At 41.7% G+C, this 25,775-nt stretch overlaps 1 protein-coding gene across 1 annotated transcript in view; it reads left to right on the top strand.

The window, feature by feature from the left end:
- The first annotated feature begins 517 nt into the window (after window positions 1-517).
- The window catches only part of LOC131561309 (L-threonine dehydratase catabolic TdcB-like), a 31,799-nt gene continuing 6,541 nt past the window's right edge, over window positions 518-25,775 (top strand). The window contains exons 1-11 of the mRNA XM_058810579.1: window positions 518-804; window positions 4,779-4,805; window positions 7,939-8,281; window positions 12,418-12,534; window positions 13,429-13,670; window positions 17,682-17,847; window positions 18,274-18,370; window positions 19,255-19,330; window positions 19,956-20,081; window positions 21,300-21,467; window positions 21,780-21,837. Coding sequence (XP_058666562.1) covers window positions 671-804; window positions 4,779-4,805; window positions 7,939-8,281; window positions 12,418-12,534; window positions 13,429-13,670; window positions 17,682-17,847; window positions 18,274-18,370; window positions 19,255-19,330; window positions 19,956-20,081; window positions 21,300-21,467; window positions 21,780-21,837 — 1,554 coding nt within the window. The 5' untranslated portion in view covers window positions 518-670. The remainder of the gene's footprint in view (window positions 805-4,778; window positions 4,806-7,938; window positions 8,282-12,417; window positions 12,535-13,428; window positions 13,671-17,681; window positions 17,848-18,273; window positions 18,371-19,254; window positions 19,331-19,955; window positions 20,082-21,299; window positions 21,468-21,779; window positions 21,838-25,775) is intronic.

Here is a 25,775-nt window from a genome sequence, read left to right as displayed (position 1 = left end):
GTTTTCTGTACTTTATGATCTAGGTGCCTGTATTTTTCCGCTGCAGGGACTTGTGCCAAGAGAAGACTCACACAAGCTGAGCTGTCTCCTCTGTGCCTCAGTCCCATGAGGAGCCATGTCCCTTGGTGCTGCCTGAAAGGATCCCTGCAGAGACCCCAAGCCTGGCACCCCTTTCCTGCTGCTCACTCATGGGCCCTGCAGCTGGTGGGGATCATGCTCCACAGCTAAGCAGTAAGTAACTAAAGCTCCAAGTGTCCTGCTAACAGAGCGTCACCCAGGCATAATCCAGGCCCTGACTCAAATTGACAGGGACAGGTTGGGCTCTGAAATAATCTCTTTAAATAGCAGCAGCCATCTCTTTCAAAGGCACTTCCCCCAGCCAGCCCTGAGAGCTGCTTACAGCACACTGCCTGCTATTTCCCACCCAGCAGTGCAGGGCTGACACTTCTCACAGGCAAGTGTGTCCCCTGCCAGCAGTGTCCCAGCTTTGCTTTGCACCAGGAGTTACCATGAATTTTGCAGCACAGTTTATCTACTTCAGGGTCTTAAAAAACAGAAGTCCCAGGGAGCGCTACAGGGAAGACGAAGACTACGATCCTTTCTGGCAAAGGTTGGAGAATATTGCTGTCTGACTTAGAGCTAGAGTGCTCCTTTATCCCCCTCAGGGGTCATGGTCAGCCCTCGGGGTCCCCCCAGGGCCAGGCCCATGGACATGACAACCCCTGGACCCCTCCTGCCTCCTTATGCTGTCGTAGTTGGAGTTTTGCTTCACGTCGTCGTTTATTTAGTCTCTGTGCTGTATAGGTAATGCTTTCTTTTTCCTTTCCTTAATTCCCTAAAAAAATCAAACCAAACAAAAAATCCAGGAAATTGTTTGTAATTTTTCAAAATCTCCCAGGATTCCGTGGGTTGCTCTTGGAGTTATCCGCTAGAAGTGGTGGAGATTTTAATATTTTTAGCCCACAGAGTTCAGCTTTTTTATTTCTTCAAGAGTACAGAATCAAAAATAACCCCAGACAGGCCAATGGACTGCTGAAAATTTATCTTGGGATAGCCCATGTCAGATCCTGTTATTACAATTCTGTGGTTGTCTTTGTTATGGTGCTTATGGTGATCTTGAATTCCTGTTTTCAGACTTGGATGGTGCAGATGGAATTTAAGAGTCATCTAGTCCTTGTGTAGCATGAGCTGAGGCTGTGCACACACATGGCATGGTGGTGTTGTGCAATCACATTCTTAACCTTTTCCATAGTTTGTTTTTCCCTCCATTTTATTATCTGGACACCACTATTGAGATCACGCTCTGGTTTTGCCAGATGTGGTACAAACAAGGAACAGTTCTCATTTCCTGCACCTCCTTGTCACAGATGTTGTTAACATATAAATTGTTTCAGTGGGCCTGATGCTGTTAATAAAGGGGAAGACAAGGTCTTCTGCACTGTAAAAAGGGCTTGCCCAAAGTCACCCATGATGTGACCTGTTCTGCAGTGCGCTGTGGATCTCCTTTTAGCACAGGGCCTGTGCTGAAAGGAGATCCTTTGCTCTATTTTGCTCTATTTTGGGTTATGTTATTCATTCCTAATTGGAAGTGAATTATGGAGATGTGTTAGTCACCAGAAAGCCTCTAGACTCAGAATACATTCAACTTAGGGAAAAGTTTAATTGCTTAATAAGTTTTAGCTGCCAAACTCTGTGCAGTGGTGGATAGCTGTAATTTGGCATTCACATCAGTGAATGTCTTACAAGAACTTCTGAGAGGGATGGGTCTGTTTGAGGGACAGTTGGTTACCTCTGCTTCAACATTTCCATCATGAGTGCTGTTGTGAATTCCTCTTGCTTTCAGATTGCTGTTCCGAGTGTTTTCTATTTAGCAGCTGACACCCAGTTGCCACTGCCAGCAGTAAGCAATGAGATGTGCATACTGTGTACAGAAGAATGGCAATAGATTATGACCACAGATGAAGGCATATGTAGTGCTAGGCTCAGGCTCTGGTAAATCTGACTTGCCAGATGTAAGGAGAGATTTTATCAAAGGTGATAATACAGCTTGGTTGTTTGCTGCATGAACTTGAACTTTGTTTGTGTGTGTTGCTGGTGCAGCATCGTACAGATTTGCCAGGCCTGTGTACGGTGAGTAGAGCTCTCAAGGCCTGCTCAGTCTCAAGGCTTGGTTATTATGTAGCTGTCTCTGTTGGATGGGTACAGTGCTTACACTTTTGTCCCCCAGCATGCTTACTATGCCCCGACCTCGTTGTCTTTAAGACACTCTGATAAATAGCCCTGCGGAAGTCTTAGGCAAGCCACTGGATCTGTCTGTGTCCCAGTTTCCATCAATAAAGTTGAACTTTAAATTTGCTGAACTTGTCCTTCTGTTTAGGGGCAGGTGGTGGTGATTCCTATGTGATTTAGGAGCAATCACTTTGCACAAGGTTTAGATATATAAAGGTCAGATATGCATTTTATATTTCCATCATGTATGTGCCACTAGTTGGAGTGATACAGTCTCAAATGGGTGTTTCTAAGTGCTAGTGTTACACAAAATACTGATAATTCAATATCAAAATAATGATAATTCAAGACAGTAATATTTAGAGTGCAGTATTGTCTTTGATCTGTTTTGAATTTATTGTCAAGGAGAGGGAATTGTCAAATTTATTGTGTTCCTTCCCTGTGCCTGCAGGAGTTTACTTGTCACCCTGTAGTGGTGTGCAGGGCACTCAGACACTATTGAGTGCATAACCTGGAATTTCTGGTAGTGAAGATGACATTTGTTATGATCCTTCTTGATACTTTTATCCCAGCAACCCTCTATTTTTCTACCATTTTTCTTTCATAAAGTTGCACTTGCTCAAGTTGCCGAGAAGCTTTAAAGAATTGCTGCTATTGCAGTATTTGGATGTATTTGGGAAAGGGTAAAAAGGTAGAAGAGGAGTTGAGATGGAACAGGAATGTTTATGAGCTACTGGAAAAGGAGATTGCAGCAAACAAGGAAAGTATCAGAGGGGTCTGGGAAGCTCAAGTGGTGAGAAGGGTCAGAGGAGACAGCACTGGGACATGGAATTAGAAGGATTAATGGAGCTGGAGAGGTTCTGGGTAAAAGGGATTAGGATGAGGGAAAGGACCCCCTCTGTCATATCCTGGGATTGCCTCTTTCTCACTCCTGTAAGAGGAGATCCCAGCCCCAGGCAGATTGCACCTGCAGCAGGCTGCTCGCCCTGCCTTGCCCCCTGTACCTGACCCACCTCTGCTCAACACTGAGCAAAGAGGCAGAAGTGACTTCAAGTGGGGTCACCTTTTGCCTTAATAAGTATTCTGAACTTGCAGGTGTAAGATATTAGCCCAGTTACCTGAAAGCAGATGACAAATCTGTCTAAAGCTGTTTCTTACCAATGTCCCTTGGTCAGTGTGCTCCAGGAAAGTCTTCAGGGAGCCTGAAGGTGACCTTAAGAAACCCCTACACCCAAAACATTAAAAAGGACAAAATTAAAATCCACATGTAGAGAAGATGTGCATATGAGTTTGAAGTGTATTCAAGGTTAACATTTTGTGACTGCTCAACTGCACATTTTGCAACACTGTCAGCCCCTCTTTATAGTGAATGTGTATCACTGTGAATGCAGATAACAAAAGCTGCTGTAGAAATGACAAAGAAAGGCTGAGTTTTCAGTCTTATATTAAAATTAGTTTCCTCTTGTGACAGTTGAATTTCCATCTGGGAACCAGTACATGGGAATGTATGTCCATTATTTCAGCTTCATGTCTGCCTCAAAATGTGCTCTTGTGACTCATTTTGGAAGTGTAAAAGCTGCCAAATGGGCTAACTGGGTACATCTGCAATCAGCACTGGGTCAGGCCAAAGAGCAGTCCTCTCTGTGTCCTCTCTCTAGGGGTGGCCAGTAACAGAATTGGGAGAAAAATGAAAGCCACCTAAGACACTTTCTCTCACATGCTTTCATGGAGTTTGCCCAGGGGCTTCCTGAATCACAGATGAATTCTTGAACAAGAATTAATGTGTGTATTGGTCACTACTTCCATTTAGCTGTGTATTTTTTAGGAGCCTGTTTATATTTTTGTTCTTCATAGAGTCCTCTTGCAATGAGTTCTGTGAGCTAATTATTTTCTCTAAGAAGGGAAATTTTAAATTTTCTACCTCATTCTTTAATACCATCTCCCCCTAACATTTATACTGGGCAGAATGGTGAATAGTCTTTCACACTTTGCTATTGCCTGGACATGCATGCTTTTACAGAATTTGTTCCTTCAGTTTTAGAAGGTGAGGAGATCCCAGTGCATCAGATTAATCTGTTTAGTCTGTTTTGTGGGAGCTGAGGGAGGCAATCTGAAGTGCTTCACCATGGGCACATGGAACTGTCCATCGTTGCACACTTGGACACTTCTCTGCCTGACAAAGGCAACAGTTGTGGTCTTTAGGTATAGCATGCATTATTGCCTTTCATGTTCCCAAAATAATTTTTGCTGGTTTTATTATTTTCTTAGATTGTTACTATTGCTATTTTTGGATTTTTTTTTCCCTAGTGCTGTTTAACTTGATGAATATTATCAGTATGTTCAAAAAAACAAACTGGAAATAGAAAATTGATTCATTCCAAGTGGTTGCTTTTTATTATTGTAGGAGTACATTTTGGTACACACTGTTTTTGCATTGACTTTGAGATGTTAAAATATGTAAAGCATTCTACTTAAACAAATGATATTTTTTCCTGTGCTTTAATTGTTTATGGAAAGTCTGCATATGGATCTTCTCCTTTTTTTTCCAGTTATGCTGAGCAGCTGTTCTTGAAAAAGTAGGTTTATAAACTGTATTTTCATGTTTGCTTTTACTAATCACTTTAAAGGTAAAATGTTGTAATTTATAACCACGTAACAAAGCTTGCCAGCTGGGTGTTTGTTTTATGTCTGGAAATAAACAGACCTTTTAATGCAAACTTGTGGCAAGCTCCAAAAAAGGAAAAGCTCCATCTGAAAGGAGCAGTGCTTTGTATGCTGGGGTTTGGGTTTATATTGGCTCAGATCTTCAGCTGGTGGGCACGGCTGCTGGGGCGGGGGCTGTGCTCTGTGACTGTGCTTGAGAAGCCACGAGCTGGGTTTGTGTGAGCACTTGCATGCTTTGCTGCCTGTAGAAGAAATCCATCTAGATCTCTGCCAAGCATGTGGAATGCTTTTGAGGCAAGAAGTACTTTTGACCCAACAGGGCCATTAGTTGCCCATTTGTGATATGTGATCAAACCTCAGCCCACTGTTTACCTTGGGAGTTTGAGAGCTCTAGGAGGGTCTGTGGCACATCCAGGTGGGCTCAGTATGGGAAAATGTCATTCTGTAATGTGAATGAGACATGTGGGTGTAGAAGAATCAAATGAATTCTGAAATAAATACACACAATACATATAAATACAATAGAATATTATCCCCTTGATGAAGAGGCTGCTGACTTTTCAGATGCAAATGTATGATAGTTTTTGTATTAAATATTGAGATGGTAATAATTCAGATGTGCTCTAAACCAAACTCAAGCCTAAAAATCCTGTACATATTTTACAGCTGTTTGATTTCTGTTCCTCTTTTCCAATGGTCACAAGATGTTGTCTCCATTGGAGTCCTGAGCAGATACTCACTGGTCATGCACATCAAGGACTGAGAATCTGATTTACTTTCCTCCTTCTTTTTCTGCCACAAAAAGAGAAAACTAAGACTAGGGCAAAAAGTCAATATACCATTTTAGTCTATTTGCAGATACAAATATTTGATGGCACTGGTGTGATGAGGCATTACCATGCACTTGTACTTTCTCACAGAATCCTGCTTCATTGATAAACTTCTTTGGCTGGGTGTTTTTATAGACTTTTTGATTGCAACAGATGCAATGAAAAATGAGAATTGTTCTTCCATCTCAAATGCCAGCTGGATAAAAGATTTGACCCATAAACTCACAAATTTTTGATCTGCCTAATTTTTTTACCCTACATAGACCCCTTTAAAACATTTCCAGTGTAAGAACATAATTCATTGCTAATGCTTGCTAAACATTTTAGACAATATGCTCAGAAATAAGACTGCTCTTCCTTTTGGAGTGTTTATGGGAGTCTGTGATATGGAAAACATTTTTTGGAAGGGAGAGACAAGGAATGAACTCCACCAGCACTGTGGCCTCCTGGATTATGCTGCTGTTGTATTTTGGGCTGTGCTGTAACAAGTTCACAGGGAGGAAATCTGATCTGGTTCTCAACTTTGCATTAAGCAGACTAATGTGCACCCGAGCTAACACTGAAAGCTTAACATTTTATGAAGTGTTCCAGCTGTCTAACCCCAATGGAGCAGAGATGCAGAAACGTATGGAACAGAGCTCCTTGATAAGTTACTTGGTTTGAAAGCAGAATGCCTGGTGTTAGGCTCTATCAGCTTTAAGATACAGTATTGGGAAAATACTTTACATCACAAGTTTCAACATAAAGAGGTTACAAATGTATATATACATTATTTACCTTAGAAAATTAGTGTTCTCATTAATTTTAGAGAGAGAGGATCTTGCTACAAAAATTTTGTCCTATGAGGATATACAGAATGATTGATGCTGTGGTATATTACTTGATTCTAATAGTAAAACATTTTATGTTGCCTCTATTGTTATGTGAATTCCTCAGTGGAAAAATTGGAAGTGTAATAGGAGCCAGAGCTACTGGCACAGATTATTGATACTATTAAGGGAATGGATGATACCCAAAGTGGGCAATTGCTCAAAAAAACAGATGTTTCTAAATATTTAAAAATTCTTTTGGAAGTTGCTGCAAAGTATATTATGGTGTTGATCACTGCTGTAAAATGTGCTTTAGCCAGTCCTGTTGATGGATAGCTGCAACACTTAGACCCAAATTATTTTAGAAAAAAGGTAAATATTTTTTGTTGGGGATAATGCTGGAATGTCTGACATGATTTAAAAACCATTTCAGCCAAATAGACTAATAGTGAGTCATGCAGAGGAGCTTATACCATCTGTCGAATCACAGCCACAAACCAGGGGTGGTATCAGCTCTTTTCCAAATCACTGATCTTCTGCTTGATGCTCCCTTTCGCCTCAATAATCTCCAAATTCCTAGAAGCTTTGCATTTATCTGTCAGTAGGGCTGCAGAACCCTGCACTACAGTACAGTGTTCCTTGTGGACTGAAATCTGTGGACCACAGAGTCAGGCAGTTGAAGGTACCAAATCCAGCAATTTTTTCTAGCAGTGCTATCTCTTGTATGTTTCTTGGGAAAGGAGATTTTTGTGCCATCACATTTCTGCCGTATCTATGGAGATATTTACCCATGAAATGTAAACCCACAGATCAGAAGACCTAATTCTTTAGCTCTGTAGGAGGATATAATTATTGTACCTTATCAAAGTAATTTCCTTCCCTTCACGAGGCAGTTGATGGCTGTCAAGAGTACACTCTGCAAGTATGCAAGGACAGAGAGCATGTGTACAACATAGTGGCATTTGTGACTGCTATTAATAGTTTATGGGAATGGGCTGCAGACGCTCCTTGCCTTTTTTGAAAAAGATAGAATTGTGTACAGAAAATACAGTTCCAGTTATTCCAAAATTTTTGGAAGCACTCAACTAGGATCGTTTCTGGTTGAATACTGAGTAATAAGGAAGGTCTGGCTGTCCAGACAGCACAGATTATATATTCTTATTTTCTTGGGTAGGACAGTTTCACAGTTTGCCCACATGTTGAATTATTTATGTGGCTTTTCTAACAGCTGGAAGGTTACAGTATCTTTCAGTGCACCTGCAGGTAGGTATTATGTCAGCAGCAAACTCACTCTGCTTGGTTGAGGCTTGCAAAGAGCAACTGAGATGTGCATCCTTCCAAAATGCTAAATATCAAACCTTTAATTATCCAAGCCTTTCTAACAAGTTTCTTTTATTTGTTTTCAGGGATGACAATAAAATAAAGAAACAAGATATCCCAGCAGTTTGTGATCTTCACTGCTGTAAGGATGTCCCTGTAAGAAATGGCCTTATTGGGCAGAAGCCACCCTCTATCAACCCCGAGAGACTGAAGGATTTTGGTGAGGAGGATTACCTGAACGGGGATGTGAAGACCTGGGAAATGAAGATAGTGAGCCGGAATGAGGAGTTGCTCAGGGATGCCCTTTCCTGCATCCCCCAGCCAAGCAGTAGGACCAGCCTGGCCAGCTGCAACAGGCTCATTCGGTTTGAAGACATTAGTGCAGCAGCCTTCAAAATCCAGTGTGGTGTTCAGAAAACCCCCTGCATGGTAGGGAATCTTGATGGGTTTGCATTCTCTCAATGTTTCTTTTTATTTTCCTTATGAAAGTCGATCAGAAATGAAGAAAGGGTGTGTGTGAATTGCAGCAGATAGATCTGTGTGAGAAGACTCATGTTCATATTAATTGTACTTGACTGTCAATAATAATTTTCTTCTTATCTGTTTACACTAACCTAAATCCTCAAAGATTGCAGTGGCCTGTAAACAAAGGATAAACCACATTAGGCATAGACCTAATGCACTGTGGTATTATGCTCCCAGTGAAAAACTCCTGCTAGAAGGAACCTGAGTTGGAGGTGGCAGACTATGAGTGCTTGGGTAAGCACTCTTGTGGGAGGGTCTGGTTTGGAACCAGCCCTCTTATTTGGAGGGTTTGAAGGTACAGATTTGCCTTCTGTCAGGCCAACCAGGAAGGGCCGGATATGTTCTGTAGCCAGGTATTTCTGCCACAGGTGTCTTCAGCAAAATAAGGATGCACACAAACGTGCACGTGTCATTGGTATAGAAATGACTGAGGCACCCCATCAATGTGCAAGGTCTGCTAAAGCAGAAGAGAAGTACAATGGCAAGCTGTGCTGTATTTCTGTGCTTTTTCATTGTGTTTTTCTACCATTGGGAGCTCTTCAAGCAGGCTACTCTGGGCTCTCTGGGTAATCTCTTTTCCTTTTGGTGGGTGAAAAGAGGGTCCTTGCCAAATGGCAATTCTAGCAGCAGTCCCAAATCACACTCTCAGTGAATCCTTGTGGATTGTTTTTCTGGCATGCACAGGGTAAGAACCTTGCAATCTTCTTGGGGTTAGCAGTCCCTGGAGTGAAGTGGTTGGGCCCTCAAAGTTCTCCTTGTTCCCATATGATGCCTGCTGATGCAGAGACATCATAACTACTTCCAGTGTGGGTTTTTTAGCCTAGCATTCCCAAAATAAGGTTAGCTGTGCTTTTTGTAGCACATTACTGAAGTGTCTCTTATGTCAAAGGATGTGACACAAGACAGTTTGGGGCTGTAACGTGGCACAAAAGATTTGGCTGGAATGCAGGGAAGTTTTGGCTAGGGTAGAGTTAATTTTCTTCACAGTAGCTGGTATGGGGCTGTGGTTTGGATTTGTGATGAAAATATTGTTGATAAAAGAGAGATGCTTTTGTTATTGCTGAGCAGCTCTTACACAGAGCCAAGGTGTTTTCTCTTCCTCACTCCTTCCCACCAGTGAGAAGACTGGGGATGTACAAGGAGTTGGGAGGGGACACAGCTGGAGCTGCTGACCCCAGCTGACCAAAGGGACATCCCATACCATATGACACCTTGCTCAGCAATTAGGGGGAAAGTTGGCTGGGGGCCTGAGGCTCAGGGCCTGGTTTTTGGTGAGCAGTTGTTTTCAATTGCATAAGCTGTCTTTCTTTGGTCTTATTTATCTCTTTGTTATTTTTCCTTTTAATTACATTGTTGTTATTTATTTGTTTGTTTGTTTGTTTGCTTGCTTGCTTGCTTGTTCTTACTAATTGTATATTGTATACTTATCCCAACCCATGAGACTTCTCACTCTTACCTTACCCTTCCAATTCTCATCTCCCCCAGAGCACAGGGGCAGGGAAATGAGCAAGTGGTAGGATGATATTTAGTTGCCAATTGAGGTTAAACCATGACACCCCTCAACTTAAATAGCTCCTTGCTCCTGGTTATCCCTGGCAGATTTATGCAACCCAGTTGTATCCCCTTTCTGCATTTACTGTTTCAAGCTAAACAGTCTCACTTTAGTATTTTTTTTATTAACTATGCTTTAAAAATTATCAGAATAGTGGAAAGCCTATACCCATATAAAAACCTGTATATTTTACTGTGAAAATAGCCTATGACTGTTGTTATTCAAAGTAATGTTCCTGCAGAAGTTATTAGTGCATTTCGTGCACTGTTTCAAAAGCACAGAGTGGTGTCAAGAAAAACACAGAAAACCTTTATTTTAACTCATCATGTAGAGGTAAGAGCCCCTTTCAGGGAAATTTCTTTAGACTAAAAAAGTGAGTGTGACTATAATCCATTTAATTAATTTAAGGGAGAAACACTTTGCAGAGGGTGATTCCTAATCTTCAGGCAAAACCATGGATGGAACATGGAGGTGCATGGTTCCTTAGGCAGGAGTTTGCCTTGGAGCTGAGATGTGGCATCATGAGTGAATTGTAACATGTCCAAGAGGCAGTAGGCATAAGAAAACGAAGAACTGACATCAAGCTGGACACCTGGCTTGGCTGCTGATGAAGGAGCTGTGAGGGCTGTGTTGTGTTAGCTTGGTGGATGTGCTGTGTGCTGCTCCTTACACATGGTATCTGTAGTCCTTAGATAAGATCACAGTGACTCAAAGGAAATCTTACAGGCTGGTTCAATGAGTCTTAGGAGGTCACACATCAGGTCAGTTCAACTGCAAATAGCACTGATGCCTGCTTTGTTAGAAGTAGTTGCTATATTTAGGCTATATGAAAAAATCCTCAGTTAAAGAGAGACAAAAAGGACAACCTAAAGAATTAAAATCCTGACTATCAAAATTAAAGACAAATATCAATCTAAAGTACACCACCCCTGTGGGAAAGAGTGACTAAATGACACAGTTTTAAATGTAGGAGGCTTAGCAACTTTATTATGCACAGGATTCATCTCCTTAAATCCTTTTTCTGATTGTTTGCTCTAGAATACAAGATTGTCTACTAAAACAAGCGTGGCATGTGAAGCACTAGCAGCATTTCTTTTATGGTGTTCTTGTTCTATTTTGCATGGGCATTCTCCATAGATTAGGATGTTTAGGATATAAACTATTATCCTATTAGTGTGCTAAGCACTTTCCATCGTTTCAGTTTCTGCAGCCAGATTTGCAAAGGAGCAGCAAGGGGTAGCTCCTATGTCAGGATTTTCAGAAGCAAAACAGAGAATCTGGCCCCACCTATGGGTGAGGAACTTAAACATACGCTTGGAAATCCACTAAAAAGCCTTGAAGTGTTCACCTGAAACACGTAGTTTAACTGCATACTTTAAAGCAAGTGTCTGATTCAGATATATTTAGTTTATATAAATTCACTTGGAAAGTCCTCCAGTCTGAAAGCCGTGTCAGTGCCTATTAGTGTGTACACTATACATTGTATGTGTGACACTGCCAGATACTGCTTGAGAGAAATATTTTGTCATGCTGGTTCTGGATCTGTCTCACTTCATGACTTATCTTAAATGAGGACTTGATCCCCTAAATCACCAGGGCCTCATTTGCTTTGGCAGCCAATAGAGGAGATGGAGCCAGTTCTGAAATAGAGCTGCAATAAGCTTGGGGAGCTGGCACCCACAGGCTTACTGCAGCTCTATTTCACAAGTTATCTTGTGTAAAACTCTGGGTTTAATGAATATGCTAATAGGAAATTAATATGTTAATACATGCTGGGAGTGTCTTATTACAAAGCTTAACAAATATTTTCCATTAAAATTTTTTTAAAATCATGCACTTGGGCAGTGCATCACGTGTAATGTGCTTGCTAATTCCCCTCAGCTCAGGCATCATTTCTGTTCCAAACACTAAGCTTTTCCAGACAGCTGCTGCTTACACTTCCAGTCCTGGGAAATTGTTTTTTATTGTTTCCATTTTTCTTTGAGTAAGAAATGTCTTTGCTAATATTCTACTGGCCTAGAATGCAAAATAGACAACTCTCAATGGGGAATTAGTGGCAGAAACCATAGCAGAGCCATAATGGGGCTCAAGGAGGTAGTTTCTGATGGCCTTTGTATCTATTAGATGATGAGCTTATTTTTTGGGTAGTCAATATCCAGTTCTGGCAAGTGCTGGAAGTGTGGGTTTTGAGATAATTGAAAATATTTATTTTAATGCCTGTGTTTGAACAATAAGATCCAAAGCAAGTGCTATTTTCAGAGTTCTTAGTGGCATGTGGTCCATATTTCACTGCTGTGAGTTTGAGAATCACTTCCATAAAGCAGAAGGACCTGGTAGGTAACAGTACTCTGTTGTGAATGAAGAACCAGAAGATGAATTTTGCTTTTTAGAGCTCAGATATAGCAGTAGAATTCATGCCTCAACATGAGGTGTGGAAGTTTTTTCTTAGCAGTAGATATATTGACATACTATTATTTATCTACTCCAGTACTCTAGGCTATCCAAGCAGTATGGAATGGACATCTACCTGAAGAAGGAGTTCCTCCAGTACACGGGGTCTGTGAAGGAACGAGGTGTACTTTACCTTCTGATGTCATTGCCTCAGGTACAGCAAAATGTCAGCATTCAAAAAGGAGCAGAGTAGCTCTGCTTCATGAAAATGGAGTAGAGTTGAAGATAAATTTGCCTCTAATCTCCATGGAATCACAGTGTTCTTGTCCTTAGAATCATTGTACTGAACATAGCATGTGAACAGAGATTGGTCTGAATGTAGAATACTACTTTATTTACAATTGGCTGGTCTGCTGCTGAAATTCTTAATGTTTGAAACAAAAGCTTGCAAAATGGAAACATCAGCATTTTCTTATGGCATTAAGATCCAAGTGTTTTTATGTGTACTGTTGTTCTGATGTGTTGAAACCACCAAACTGATGAGCAATGATGAAATTGAATTACAATAAGTGATGACAAAGATCTAGATCACCAATTGATTTTGTAATGAATTTCAGTTTTCTTACATGAATAGCTTGTTTATCATTTGTCATAGGAGGTTATTGCCATCGTCATAGGAGTCTCTGCAGTCATTGTTAAAATTGGCATGAGACAGCAGCCCAGAGCAGTGGTTATTCCTGCCTTTCGTAATAATATAAATGAAATCTTCTATTAAAAGGAAGCAGAAATTAAATAATTTCATACAGGCAGAGCAGAGATATAAACTCTGAGGGACCTATCGGCTCTTCTGTGATTAGTTGGAGTTTTTCAGCTCTTTCCCATGGAACAAGAATTGAACCCAGAGGAGTGCAGGCACAGGGATTGACCTTGTGCTGTTTTAGCTTTGTGTGTAAATCCTGAGATCACACCAGCCATGCATACAGTGTACCATAACATCACAATTCAATCAGCTAGTAAAGGGAAAAAAGGAAGCCAGATCATTAGAATGATCCAGGATCATATGGGACAGCTATGTGACACTAACGTGCAATTGCAACCCTGTTTTCAGGAGCAGCAAAGAAAAGGGGTGATCGTGGCCTCAGACAGCAACTTCTCCATGGCTGTTGCCCACCACGCCTCAGAGCTCCGTGTGCCCGTGTTCGTGATCCTGTGCCCCAGCACGGCCCCGGCCCGCGTGAGGATGTGCCGCGACTACGGCGCCATGGTCATCTCCTACGGCACCACGGGCAAGGACGCCCAGCTGCACGCGCGGAGGCTGGCACAGGAGAACGGATACCTCTACCTGGAGGAGTGAGTGACAGCAGGCACGCTAGAGACGGCTCACTAGATCCTGCACAGCTCTGCAAAAACAGTTTCATTAAAATTATCACAGCTCATCCAAACGCTCCTCTTACCTGGAATATGGACAGTTACGTGTTCCCAGGCACAAATCGTGTCTTTCTGTAACAGCTGGGGATGGAGACCAAAATGAAACGCACTTCTCTGCCCCTCAGGCAAACTCTGATCTTTATGAGCTAATATGATAGTGGCTATAGTTTAATTCTTTAGTAACTCCATCAGAAAGTATTTAGGCTGGTGTTCATTTCTGGTCTCTCTGTTTGAAGTTACATGGGTAAAAGTTAATCTTTAAAATTGTTCAGTGAGAAAATGTGGAGCAAGAAGAGGTTAATGCTCTAATGCTCTAAGATTTTCATATATCTGGTGTGAGGAGCAAAACTGATCCTGTCTTGAAAAACAATGATTGAGAGTCTACTTCATACATATGTTTAAAGTAGCTAAGGATGAGCACAAATCTAAATTTAAACTATTTGAGGTCACTGGACAAGGCAGATCTAACAAAAACATAAATAAGACAGGCAAAAACTCTTAGAACTCCTACCTTTTTCCTTTTCTCTTTTATCTGTAGCCTCTTATGCATTCCCCCTCTGCCCTGCCCCTTTTCTTTTTTTACCTTTCTTCAAGAAAGATTTCCAAAAGCACAGAGGGGTGAATCATTAACATTGGTCCCTCTGATACCCTGAGCTGGAATGTTATTGTTCCCCTACCACTGCTGCTTCTGTGCAGGCTTCATCCCACTCCTGGTGTTTGTATGGCATCTCCTGCAGGGAGTGCCTGCTCCCTTCCAGCTCCCAGGCACTGCTGCCTCAAACACAGTAATGGTGAGGGGTGTTGCCTGGGAAGAAGATCCCAGAATGGAGCAGAATAATAGAAGTTCTTTGCCAGCTGGTGTATTGGGAAGGCAGTACTACAGACTGTGCTGTTCAACTCCGGTGTTAGCTCTGCCAGCAGCCAGTGACACACAGGGCTGCTTCATGGGCCTGGTCTGCCACCGTGGGCACAGTCTGGTCCCAGACTGGGATTTTCAATGGGGAATGAGGTGCCCTGAATCCCAGTGAATTTAAACACTTTTAAGCTCCTTTGAAAACCACAGTTTTCCCTAACTTGGTGATTTCCAAATTTCTGTCAGCTATTTTTCAATTGATGTATTAACCTTCAGCTGGCTTGCATCAACTATCACGTTCACACAAGAGAACTAAATTATTTTATTGTAATTTGATTTTTTATCTTCCCCTCATCCCTAAATAATTATTTCAGTTACATAAGGTAGATATTCTCCAGGTTCATGAAGCTCCAGGGACAATGCATGTGTAGAACTTCAACATCCAGCACTGAGAAACTCTAAATGTACACACTACCATTAATAATACTAAAGCACTCTGATTTATTTCAGGTTTCAGGTTACGAAAAACAAGTTGTTCAATCTGTGACTGTGTTTAACTAAAACCTCACAGATGCAATTTTTCACTGAAAAAAAAAAAAAGGAGAAACCCCCCACTTCAACTGTGAGGCTTTTCATAATGGGATATCTGAAAAATATTTTGTTAGGTATAGATAGACCTGGAGAGGTTTCCCAGTGTAATGTGTGCCTTTATGGACAGTGTGGGTCTGACACACATTCTTGACACTTGCCAAAGCTGTAAAATACCAGCTGAGCTCCCAAGAGTGTAACTTGCAAAATGTCATTGTATTCCAGTTTAATTCTAGCTGGGATGCAATCCCAAGCAATTTGGTCTCTGGGTCTCCTCACCCAGGAATTCCTTCTGCCCTTCCTGAGGCAGAAGGGTTGGGTACGTGACTGGGCTGGGCTGTGCCTGCAGCTGGGTGTGTCACTGTCAGCTCTTCCCATTGCTGGGTGCAATTAAAATTCTATGTCATGAAAATGACCATGCAAGAATTCAAATAGATGGAGGGCACTTTTTACTCGGTTGCAACTTCCTGGGGAATCCCAGGAAGGAAATGTGATTTTTCAAATTGGAATTCAATCATTTATTTTGCCTAATTGCTGCCTAGGTGCCCTGAAATTTTTGCTAACTACAGGGGCTCAGGACCTCATTATAAATGCAATGTGACTATTGCCAATAACCAAGTCCCTCTGTGAGGATGTGAGAAACATTCCTTTGTGAATCAGGGAGGAAAGGGTGCTGCAGATTGAATTACACACCTTCCATCCTTGAGAGCCCATTTCTTTCTTGTGTAACTCCATATCTGAATGCTGATCAAACCTGATTATTTCTGATCTGGTTAGCCTGTTACTCTATCCAACAAACTGAGTTCTTTCCTTGGAACAGATACAAACAGAGCCTTGTAGCTGCCACACCAAAACTTCATTGGAAAACTACAGCCTGACAGCCCATCTTTGACTGCTGATGTATCACACATTTCAAAAGGCAAATATCCAAGTTTCTGGCCCTGGCTCAAAAATGCTTGTTTCAGTCTCCAGTCTAGATTTATCTGCCCTCTTCCTTCATTTTGCCTCAATGGCATATTATATATTTTTTACTTTCAAAAAGCAAAAGTTATTAGTCAAATGCAAAGAAATGCACCCATTTTATTATAAAATCTGATGGCTGAGCAGTGAACTCATGTTTCAACTGGATGTTATCAAGGAAAAGATGGTGATCTGAGATTGCTAATAGCTCTCCATGCTCAGAGCAGTCTCATTTGGACAGTTTTCAGTTGTTAGAGAGGCTTTATTCCTTCAGTGAATGTTTCAAGCCTTCATTCATTTTTGCAGGTCCCCTTGTACCCCATGGAACTATGGCAGGGGTAGCTCCACAAACTTGGATTTGAACCTTATTTGGGAATAAGTCTCCAGAACTGTTCAGGAGCCCAGTGATATCTTTTGTCACATATAAGGAGGAGGAGAGAGCTCCTTCAGTATCTTGATGAAGAGAGTAAATAGAAGGATTCAGTTACTCATTCCACTATGACTTCTTGCCTTTGTCTGTGGCTGTGCTACAGGAGTGGAAGTTCATTAATCCAAACCTTTCTTATGTAGTTATATAGACCTTGGCCCTGAAGAATTTTCTGTGAGGTAACTTCTCAAGGGCCTTGGTCTCCTCCTTGCAGGAATTCTGTGCTCCTACACTGAGCCTCTCTGTGCCTGTCTAACAGGTACAGCAATAAAAAATGTTTCAAAGTACCCAAACATCCTTGGGTCAAGTAAATCAAGTATAACCATTTGACTTGCAATTCTGTTTGTCATAAAAAGCAGAATGTACAGAGAGCTCGTATTTCTTTTCTTACATGTAGTTCTACATTTACATCATTGCTAACTTGTAAATAAAATGCAAGCCAGCTTTTAGAAATAGATCCAGGTCAGTCATGACAGTATGCTGGAGCTTTCTTCATTTTTTTGATGCTGCTTGTCCCTATTATTTATACTACATTTGCCTGAAAGTATTTTACCAGTAAATATTTTGGCATGACTAAGTGCATTGCTTAATGGAAAGGTATCAGATATTGGCTGTGGATTGTGGAAAGACAACTCTAGCAATCTCCTTGATATTTGTGAGGTTGAACACACTGCTTAAATCTCATGAAAATTTCCATTCATCACAAGCACTAAATCCACTGATAAGTAAAGAGAGGATTCCTTTTTGAGGCTTTGCTTGTAGTTTAGACTGCAACATTTAAAATTTATGAGGCAGAAGGAAGTGATGGCAATGGAAATATGACTTCTCCCTGCCTTTTCTGTAAACCCCTGATAACAATGGGAGTTCAGTGCTCTTCAGTCTGAACACTCTTTGAGGGGCTTGTCTTTAGCACAGGTTTTCTCCCAGTGGGCAGGAGCAGGCTGTGGTCCACCTCATGGCACCATCCTGTTGCATCACCTCCTCCCCTCATGTGCTGCTGATTTACTCACATTTATCTTTTTCTGCTGAACAAGATCTTGAAAGTAGTAGATGGAATTATTATCCCTGCCCTGACCGCAGCTGATGTGTGCCCTTCCTTCCACAGGGAGGACAGTGCTGTGTACCTGTCAGGCCTGGGGACCGTGGGGCTGGAGATGTACGAGCAGGTGCCAAAGCTGGACGCGGTGATTTTCCCTGCAGGAGGCCACTGTGGCTTGCTGGCAGGGTCAGCTGCTGCACTCAAACACCTCAACCCACATATTTCTGTAATTGTAAGTTGCCTTTCACCTATTAAGCATTGCTGTTTACAAAAGACACTGGTATCTAGTGACACTTGCAGAGACTGCCTATGCTGAGGCAGGAACTCTCTGATCCCATGGGCTTTGCCTCAGAGAAGACCCTGTAAGAACCCGAGAAGTTCCTGTCCCTTGGCAGTTTGGCTGGATTTAAGAGAAAAGCATGGGAAGTCTTCTCCTAAGCAAATAAAATCCTGTTCTGTGTTTTGAAATAAGTTCTTACTGGAAAAATTTGGTCCTAAGTGAGCCACAGAATAAGTTTAGTGGTAGCATGGTTGTTTTGACACTTGAAATTGATTGTTAATTTGAAGAGGAAATTTCTGTAGATTTGGCTGTCTACTTTGGTGGTAACTTCTGTTACAATTGGTTCAATAAAAAAGTGACAACCTCTCTCTTCCTCAGGGAGTTGAATCTGAAAGTTTCCCAGTATTGCAAGAGTCCTTAAAAGCTGGCCACCCAAATGACGACCAGGCCTGCAACAATCATCACTTCTATGGAGGTGAGAAAATGCAATATTCTTTTGGAGGTAAAATAAAGGTTGTAACAGATTTCTCCAACTATATAATTTTCTTACTATTTCAATTCAAACGTATTTTAAGGAAGTTCTCTGAAGAGTTACAATTTAGTTCAAGCTGTAAGAGCAAATTCTGCCACATTTTCCCCCACACCCTGATGGGGTAAAATATTATTTCTAGCGTACATGAATACTTAGAAATATGAGATTATTTGTCTGAACATTGTGCTCACACACAGCATCTAAACCAGTGAAGTCAATGGGAAAGCTCTTGTGGAAAAGGCAGGAAAATGATGCAGTGCTTAAATATTTAGACACAAAACTGTACTCAGAACAAAAGTGCTTGTAAATGGTAGAGTTGTTTCCTTATCATTTGCTCAAAAAACCTCATCTGTTAAGCAATTTAAGAACATCCTGTTTGCCTGATGTTCAAATCTCTGGAAGTTTTGGATTAAATGGGAGTTTTGTAAGAAACTTCTAATTTCTCTTGGTTAGCTCTGCCTGTGTCTGCACTCTCAGCCAGCTGTGCTGCTGGAGCTAACAATCCCAATACCATTCTTGGGTCTCCTCTCCTTCAATCCTCCTTGAATAGTGAAAAGCACTGGGCTGCAGGATCACTCTCACACTGCAACAATGCCAGTGAAGTATCAGAAGTTTCTTGAAGGGGTCCAAAATGGCAAAATCTTCTTGTGAGAGTTGTTCTTTCATTGCCAAACACGTTTCTGTCACATGAAAAAAATCAAGTAACTTAAGGTCATGTAACAGCAGTGTGCTGCACTCATTAAAGGCACAAACCAGCCAGGACTCTAAAAAATGTTGAATATGTCTAAAGCAGCCAACTTCATTTTTTTGTCTTTTGAAATCTGCAGATGTGAGTGGAGTTTGCTTTGGCAGCAATTCTTTGCAGCTGACTGGGAAGCTTGTGGATAAAGTTGTTACTGTGAGGTGGGTGAAGAAAAGCAGTGAAATGAATAACTCTGGATGCACGTTGTTGTGTATGAAAAATGCAACATGCAGACTAGGGGAGTGTGGGCATGGGGTACCTTTCCTTCCAAGAGGGGCACTGAAGGCTTTGAACCCAGACCCACAAACCATAGAAATCACAGAGTAGCTCAAATTGGAAGAGATCTATGAAGGATTATCAAGTCCAACTCCCAGTTCCTCACAGGACTACCTAAAACTAAGTGATATGACTGAAAGTGTTGTCCAAACTCACCCTTTGGCCAAAATTTCACCTGCCACCACTTCCTGGTCATGCTCTGGATGTAAAACTTGTCCTTGTGTTCTACAACACTTGAAGGCAGCCCTTGGCAAACCTCTTCTAAATCTTCACAAGGCCACATTTGTGGAATACACTTGCTACTAGGATTTGGGTAATATTTCGAGTAAAAAGCCATTCTGTCTTTCAGTTAATAATGAGTCTGATGTACGTTCACCCCCAGCAGCACAGCACCTTGGGGTCACATGTATCTGGGTGGATGGTAAGAACCCAGTTACCCATAAATGTGTTATCTTCTGCTTCTGGGAGCTCTTTTGATTTGATTTGTTTTGACCCAGGTCTCTCTTTCAGGGAGGAGGACATCCTCATTTCCATGCTGAGGCTGCTGGAGTACGAGCGAGCCACGGTTGATGCAGAAGGGGCCATTGGGCTTGCAGCACTGGTGGCAGGGAAGCTGCCTGAGTTGAAGGGTAAAAGGTACAGCAGCTGCTGCAAACAGGGAACTGTGGCAGAAACATGGGACTGAGCACCCTGGTCCTAGAAAACAGTGACCATGTCCTTGTTCTGTGGGTGACCAGGCAGTTCCTGCCCCTGAACTGGCAAGGGGGTTCATTGGTGGCCGAAACTTCAGCCTGACTGGACTGGCCACAGGTGGTAAGATTGTGCTGAACCAGACAGATGCCAGCATGGAGACCTGACACATCTTGTCCCTTTCCTTGACGCCTTGATTCTCAGATATCTGGGGAAAGGCAGTTACAGCTCTACAAGACATCGTCACACCTGCCAGGACAGTGTCCTGCCCTTGTCAGCCTGTTGTCTCCTTTTGTTCCACTTGTGGAATCCAGCCCTGTCTGTGGTGGGACAGAGCTGGGCTGCCTGCTGCAGTGACCCATGGCACCTGCCTCCCCTCCTGAGAGCTGTGCACACACTCAGAGGGATTATCCTTGTGCCTGGTGTTCAGCGTGTGGCCCAGTGCTGCCTGGCCTCTCAGCCTGAGGACTCAGCACTTAAGTGGATTGGGCCTTGGCTCAGGTCATAGTCCAGAATGTATTTAAACATACATGCCCTCAAGACAAAATAAGATTTCTAGTGCAGAGGATTGCACACTAAAATACTGCTGAGACAATTCTTCAGAAGAGGCTGGCAGTGCACACAGAGCAGCAACACATTTCAGTACAGCTACAATAAAAGGGAAAATGCAAAGAGGGTAGGTTTGACTCTGCAGAGAGATTTTCATAGACTAATCCTGTGGCTCTTCACTTGCACTTCAAACATTTCTGCACTCATTTTTCAGCGTTGTGATGAATTTAATCAATGGTTACAGAAAACCTTGAACATACATTTTGTCTGATCAGTAAGAGCCTGAAACTTAGAACTTCCAGGTGAGAATTATGTCAAATTCTTAAAACTTGCAACTTAGACCTACAGTTCACCAGCTAATTATCGCTAATAAAACTCAAATCTCCAGGAAATGTGAAATGAAAACAACATTTCAGACCAACTAATGCAGCCAAATTATAGGCCTCCCCTACCTGCTCACAATGGATACTGAGGCAGGAGCCCTCTAATCTGTAATATTTATTGAGGGGAGGTTCTAGCAGACCTTAGGCTGATTTTGGCACAGTCTTTATGATTTATAGTTCCTTTACACAGGCAAGTGCTAATCAAAACTCTGGTTTTTCTGTCTGTTTTCAGAGTGGCAGTTGTTATATGCAGTGGAAACCTGGAATTACATTTGCTGCAGCAGTGCATAGCTCGTGCCCTGACCCTGGATAACAGAGTGTGCAGATTTTCCCTTGTGATTTCTGACTGCCCAGGAGACATGTCAAAGATACTGGAGCTTTTGGCTCGGGAGGAAGCAAGGTAAATCAGACTAATAGTTGGGAAATATAATCACAGATTAGCACAAAGATTATTAAAGATTGGGAAGCGTTTCCAAACATCTTTGAAGCCAAGTCTGTAAGTAATTAATTAGTCAAAGGTTTTTTCCTTGTTATATTGCAGAAAAGTTTTTATTTCCTTGATTTTTGTTCCAGTCTGAAAACACCTTTGTGCCATAGAATTGCGTCTAATTCAGAAAGAAGGAAATATGTTTACTCTCCAAACACTTTCAGGAACTGTTTTGCAATGACAGGGGATTGTTGTGATCTCTAATTTGTCCCTTATTTGATCTAGAGTTTTGGATATCAAACAAGAACGCACATTTGTGACATCCGAGCTTTTCACTGTCGAGGTAAGATGAGATGCAATTTCAGTTTCTCTAATAGTACTGGCCTCCCCTGGTTTATTCTGTTTCCCTGTCTCTTTATGCCTATGTTGAAAAAGTCCAGCAGAGTGTCAGAGATTATTTCCTCTGTGTTGCACAGCTTCTTGCCAAACACTTAGCAGGCTTATAAATAACACAGGACCAGTTTTACTTGCTGTTGCAACACTGTGGTGAGGTACTCCAGGTGTTGCATGGCACTGTTGCTGGTATGAACCCTCCTGACACATGTGGCAGGTGCTGGAGGAGGTGAGCAAGCTGCAGCATCCATCCAGAACTTGAAGAGCCAGCTGTGTAGGCTGGCTGTAATTGTCTGACATGTTTGCCTTAAAGCAATGCAGAGAACACCCTTACTCTTAAGGAATTCTCCTTGTAAACTAGGCACTCAGTTTTGTTTCTTAGCCACCCAGAGCACAGAGGAAAGCCATTATTCCTTTGTTGAGTATTGGATGCAGAAAGAGTGAAGAGGTGCTACCAGCTAATGGTGTCTCAAAAGGACCATTTTTCTCATGATGCATCTCTTATTTCAACTGGTTTGGCAAAGGTGTGGTCCTACTGATTTCATGCTATTGCTGTCCAGGTCCAACCTGACTTAGTTTGTGAAACCCCAGGTGGAAGTCAAATTAGAGATCTTTGCTAATCAGAAAAGTTACTGGGTAAGCAATCTCGTTGATTTTTGCCTTTAAATTTAATTTCCCGCCTGGATGCAAAAGCCTCCTCAATATTTTCACTTGCAGATAGAAAGAAGAGGCAGATTAAAGATCACTATGGTACATGATATCATCAATACTCTCAAGCACTTAACCCACATTGTTCTGCAGTGTGCCATAATGATAGGCCAGCTTTGGCTGATTTGGAGATAGTGTGACACTCACTGCACGAGGTGCAGGAGGTGGATAAACCCCTCTGAGTGACCAACTTAGCTCTGGAAATGCTTTTCACTGAAGGTTAGATTCAATAAAGCCTGTAACTCTTATAAAGTTTTCAATGCCATTTTTATGGAGTGAGACTTGTAGTTTTTACTAATGCTATTAGGCAAATCAAATGAAATCTACTGTCTTAGGTGTTTCTTTTTTTTGTTTGGTTTGGTTTGGTTTGGTTTTTTAGTTTTTAGTAAATACAGGCCCTGAATGAAAACAGTGCTATATAGTATTCTCTGCACTTTAAACAGTGTAATTTCACTTCAAGAATCTGACAGTGTTGTACAAAAAGGGTGAAGGGAGGAATTTGCATCCCTGAATAATTTAATTGGATATTGGATTTGCATGATGGCTTTCAACCAGTCTGGGAGAGGCTATTGCATAATTAGATGTGAAGTACAAAGTAGTGGCCCAGACATACAGACCTCTGCAGGCAGCTCTATCTGGTGATATCTAGAGAACTGTGAAGCTTTCTTTGAAAATTAAAACATGTGTAGTCAAAAAGGGTTTATAGGAAAGCATCAAAATGAATTTGCTCTATCCAGGTACAAGGAAAAAATACTTATTTTCAGAGTAAAGCTAATATCTATGAAGAGTATTTTGGTTTTTTCTTTGTTTTTTCTAAGAGCCAAAGACCAGTGTCATCAAAACATTTTAATCATTTGTAATATAAATTACCGCACATAAAATAAGGTATGAATTTAGACCTGGATCAAGAACCAAAATTACCACCTTGTGCTGTACTGGCAGTAATGACAAGAAAGGCATTGCAGCTATGCCCATTTCATTCTGACTTTAATGTGTGCTTGTGACTGTGGATGTAGATTAGGTGTTTGACAGGACAGAGCAGAGAGCATAGATGCTGATTTGAAACACTAAATCTGTCCTGTCAAGATTATTGCCTCAGTATTTAATCATCCTTTTAGATGTACCCTTTTATTTCTAACAGAGAGAAACTTGGCTTCTAGTCACTTATCAGGCTGACAGAGCTGCTTTGGTTGGGTTTTTTTCATTCTAGTGAAATGCCTTTCTGGGTTAGTGCTTGTTCATCTAGTGCACACTTGGAACACTCTGTGGGAAGATCCTTGTTGATAGTCTAGTTTCATGAAAAAGTAAGGACTTTCTAAAATGAAATTTTGTGTTCAATCTTCACTTCTGGAAAAAAAAAACTTTTGGAACATTTTAGTGGCAAAAATAAGATTTTTTTTTCTTTACTAAAGAATAAGGAAGAAATATGGGAATATGTCTATATTAGAGTAAGAAGTGCCTTGTGCAGAGGGATCAGCTGCTTGTGTTTCATAGAATATTATGGGAGTTTCTTTAGGATTCTGCCTGCTCATACCTCCAGTTTAGATTCTCTTCCCTTGTGACTCATTCTGGATTTCTTTCTTGCAGAGGAATACACCCTTATTCAGTCTTACCTGACTGGTTAGGAAACTACTTCCAAAGTCCCTGTATTGAAATAGATAACTCTTAGCAAATCAGACAAATAACCAGTCTGGGAAGCTTCACATTTTACACCTGTTGAAGGAGGTTAGATGACAGGGAATATCTCGGCAGAAAAAAGATCTGAGCTAATGAAATAATCATCTGATATCACCAGTTAAGTGGATACAGATATCTAAAGGACTACCCAATTCATGGGAGGAAGCTACACCTTGCTTCTGTGAACTTTCTCTGTTCTCCATCAGTAATATTCCTCAGATTCAATTGGGACAATTTATCATTTAAATTGCTTCCATATGTAAACCTCTTTAAAACCATTTAAGTCCCTTTAATTTCATAATACTATTGGCTCATAGAGAAGTCAATGAACAAAAATCAATAAGCAACTTAATAAGGTAAGGACATTCTTTGCCATGAAGTAGTTCAGCAGCTTGCCTGCTTCATGAGTGTATAATTTTTGGACTCGGGCAACCTAGTTGAAAAAAATTTCCTTGAGCTCATCCATTTTCTAGAAAAGTCTTCTCACCACTGAAACTCCAGCATGGTCAAACTGGCAGGTCCAGGAGGGTTCTGTAAGGTTGTGAATTGCCCCAGCAGCTTTTCAGTGGGTGGCAGTGCTCCCTCTGAGCTCACTCCTGTCTGGCATTATGGGCTGTCTGGTCTGTTCACTTCAGGCCTCTTGGGAGCTTCACTGTGCTGTGGTTTTGGAGAACTTGGAAGAGACTGCCTGTGAAAAGAACATCCACCACACTACTTCTCCCTCTTGTCTGTGCATGAAAATGCTAAATCATAGATCAAATATTTCCTTTTCTTTTCAGTAATATTGCACATTCTCCCAGTGGTGCTGAAATTCCTGGCTTTGTGTGGCATAGTGCCTGTTTTTCTCAAGCAGTTCATTCACCTCAGGCCAGAACTCAATAAATTATTTTAGTCTGCTCTGGTCAATTTGAATAAATTATTTTGGGCCAGCTTGCATTCTGTAAAGGATGGAAGGGAATATTTTGGATTAGAGTCCCCAGTTGCCAACATATTGCCTGTCACTGCCCTGTGAAGCAGATACACTGGAGCAGGCAGCTGTGCAGCTCACATGTGCAGAAAGGTGCTATCATTCCCAAAGCATTCCCTGCATGACCCTGGGCAAGGCTCTGCTTCCATGTTCCATCCCCAGCTGCAGAGTGGAGACACTGGGAGTGGGAAGCTCAACACTCCATTTCTTCTGAGGCTCCCCAGAAGAATTTGGTGCTGTTCTTTAAGGCATTCTCCAGCAGACTGCGGCACAGGGCAGCCTGTGAGAAGGAGAGGCTGCCCCGGGAGGGTCTGAGTGTTCCTGTGGGTTCTTACCTGCCTTACGTAATGGCTGCAGCTTGTTCCTGCTCGTGCTCACCCACCTGAGTGCCCCAAGTGGCAAAAGATAAGGGCTCAGCTTGCACAACCAGCTGACAGCTGCTGCTCTCTTTCTCAAGCATTCCAGTGCTCTGACCACGGGGACAATCTGGCAGCTGATCCCAAACCATCAGCTGAGCTGCTGTTACCAAATAATCT

This window comes from Ammospiza caudacuta, chromosome 9 (assembly GCF_027887145.1).
Source record: "Ammospiza caudacuta isolate bAmmCau1 chromosome 9, bAmmCau1.pri, whole genome shotgun sequence".
Lineage (NCBI taxonomy): Eukaryota > Metazoa > Chordata > Aves > Passeriformes > Passerellidae > Ammospiza > Ammospiza caudacuta.
The sequence above is the reverse complement of the archived record's forward strand: the minus strand, read 5'-3'. Positions and strand labels throughout refer to the sequence as shown.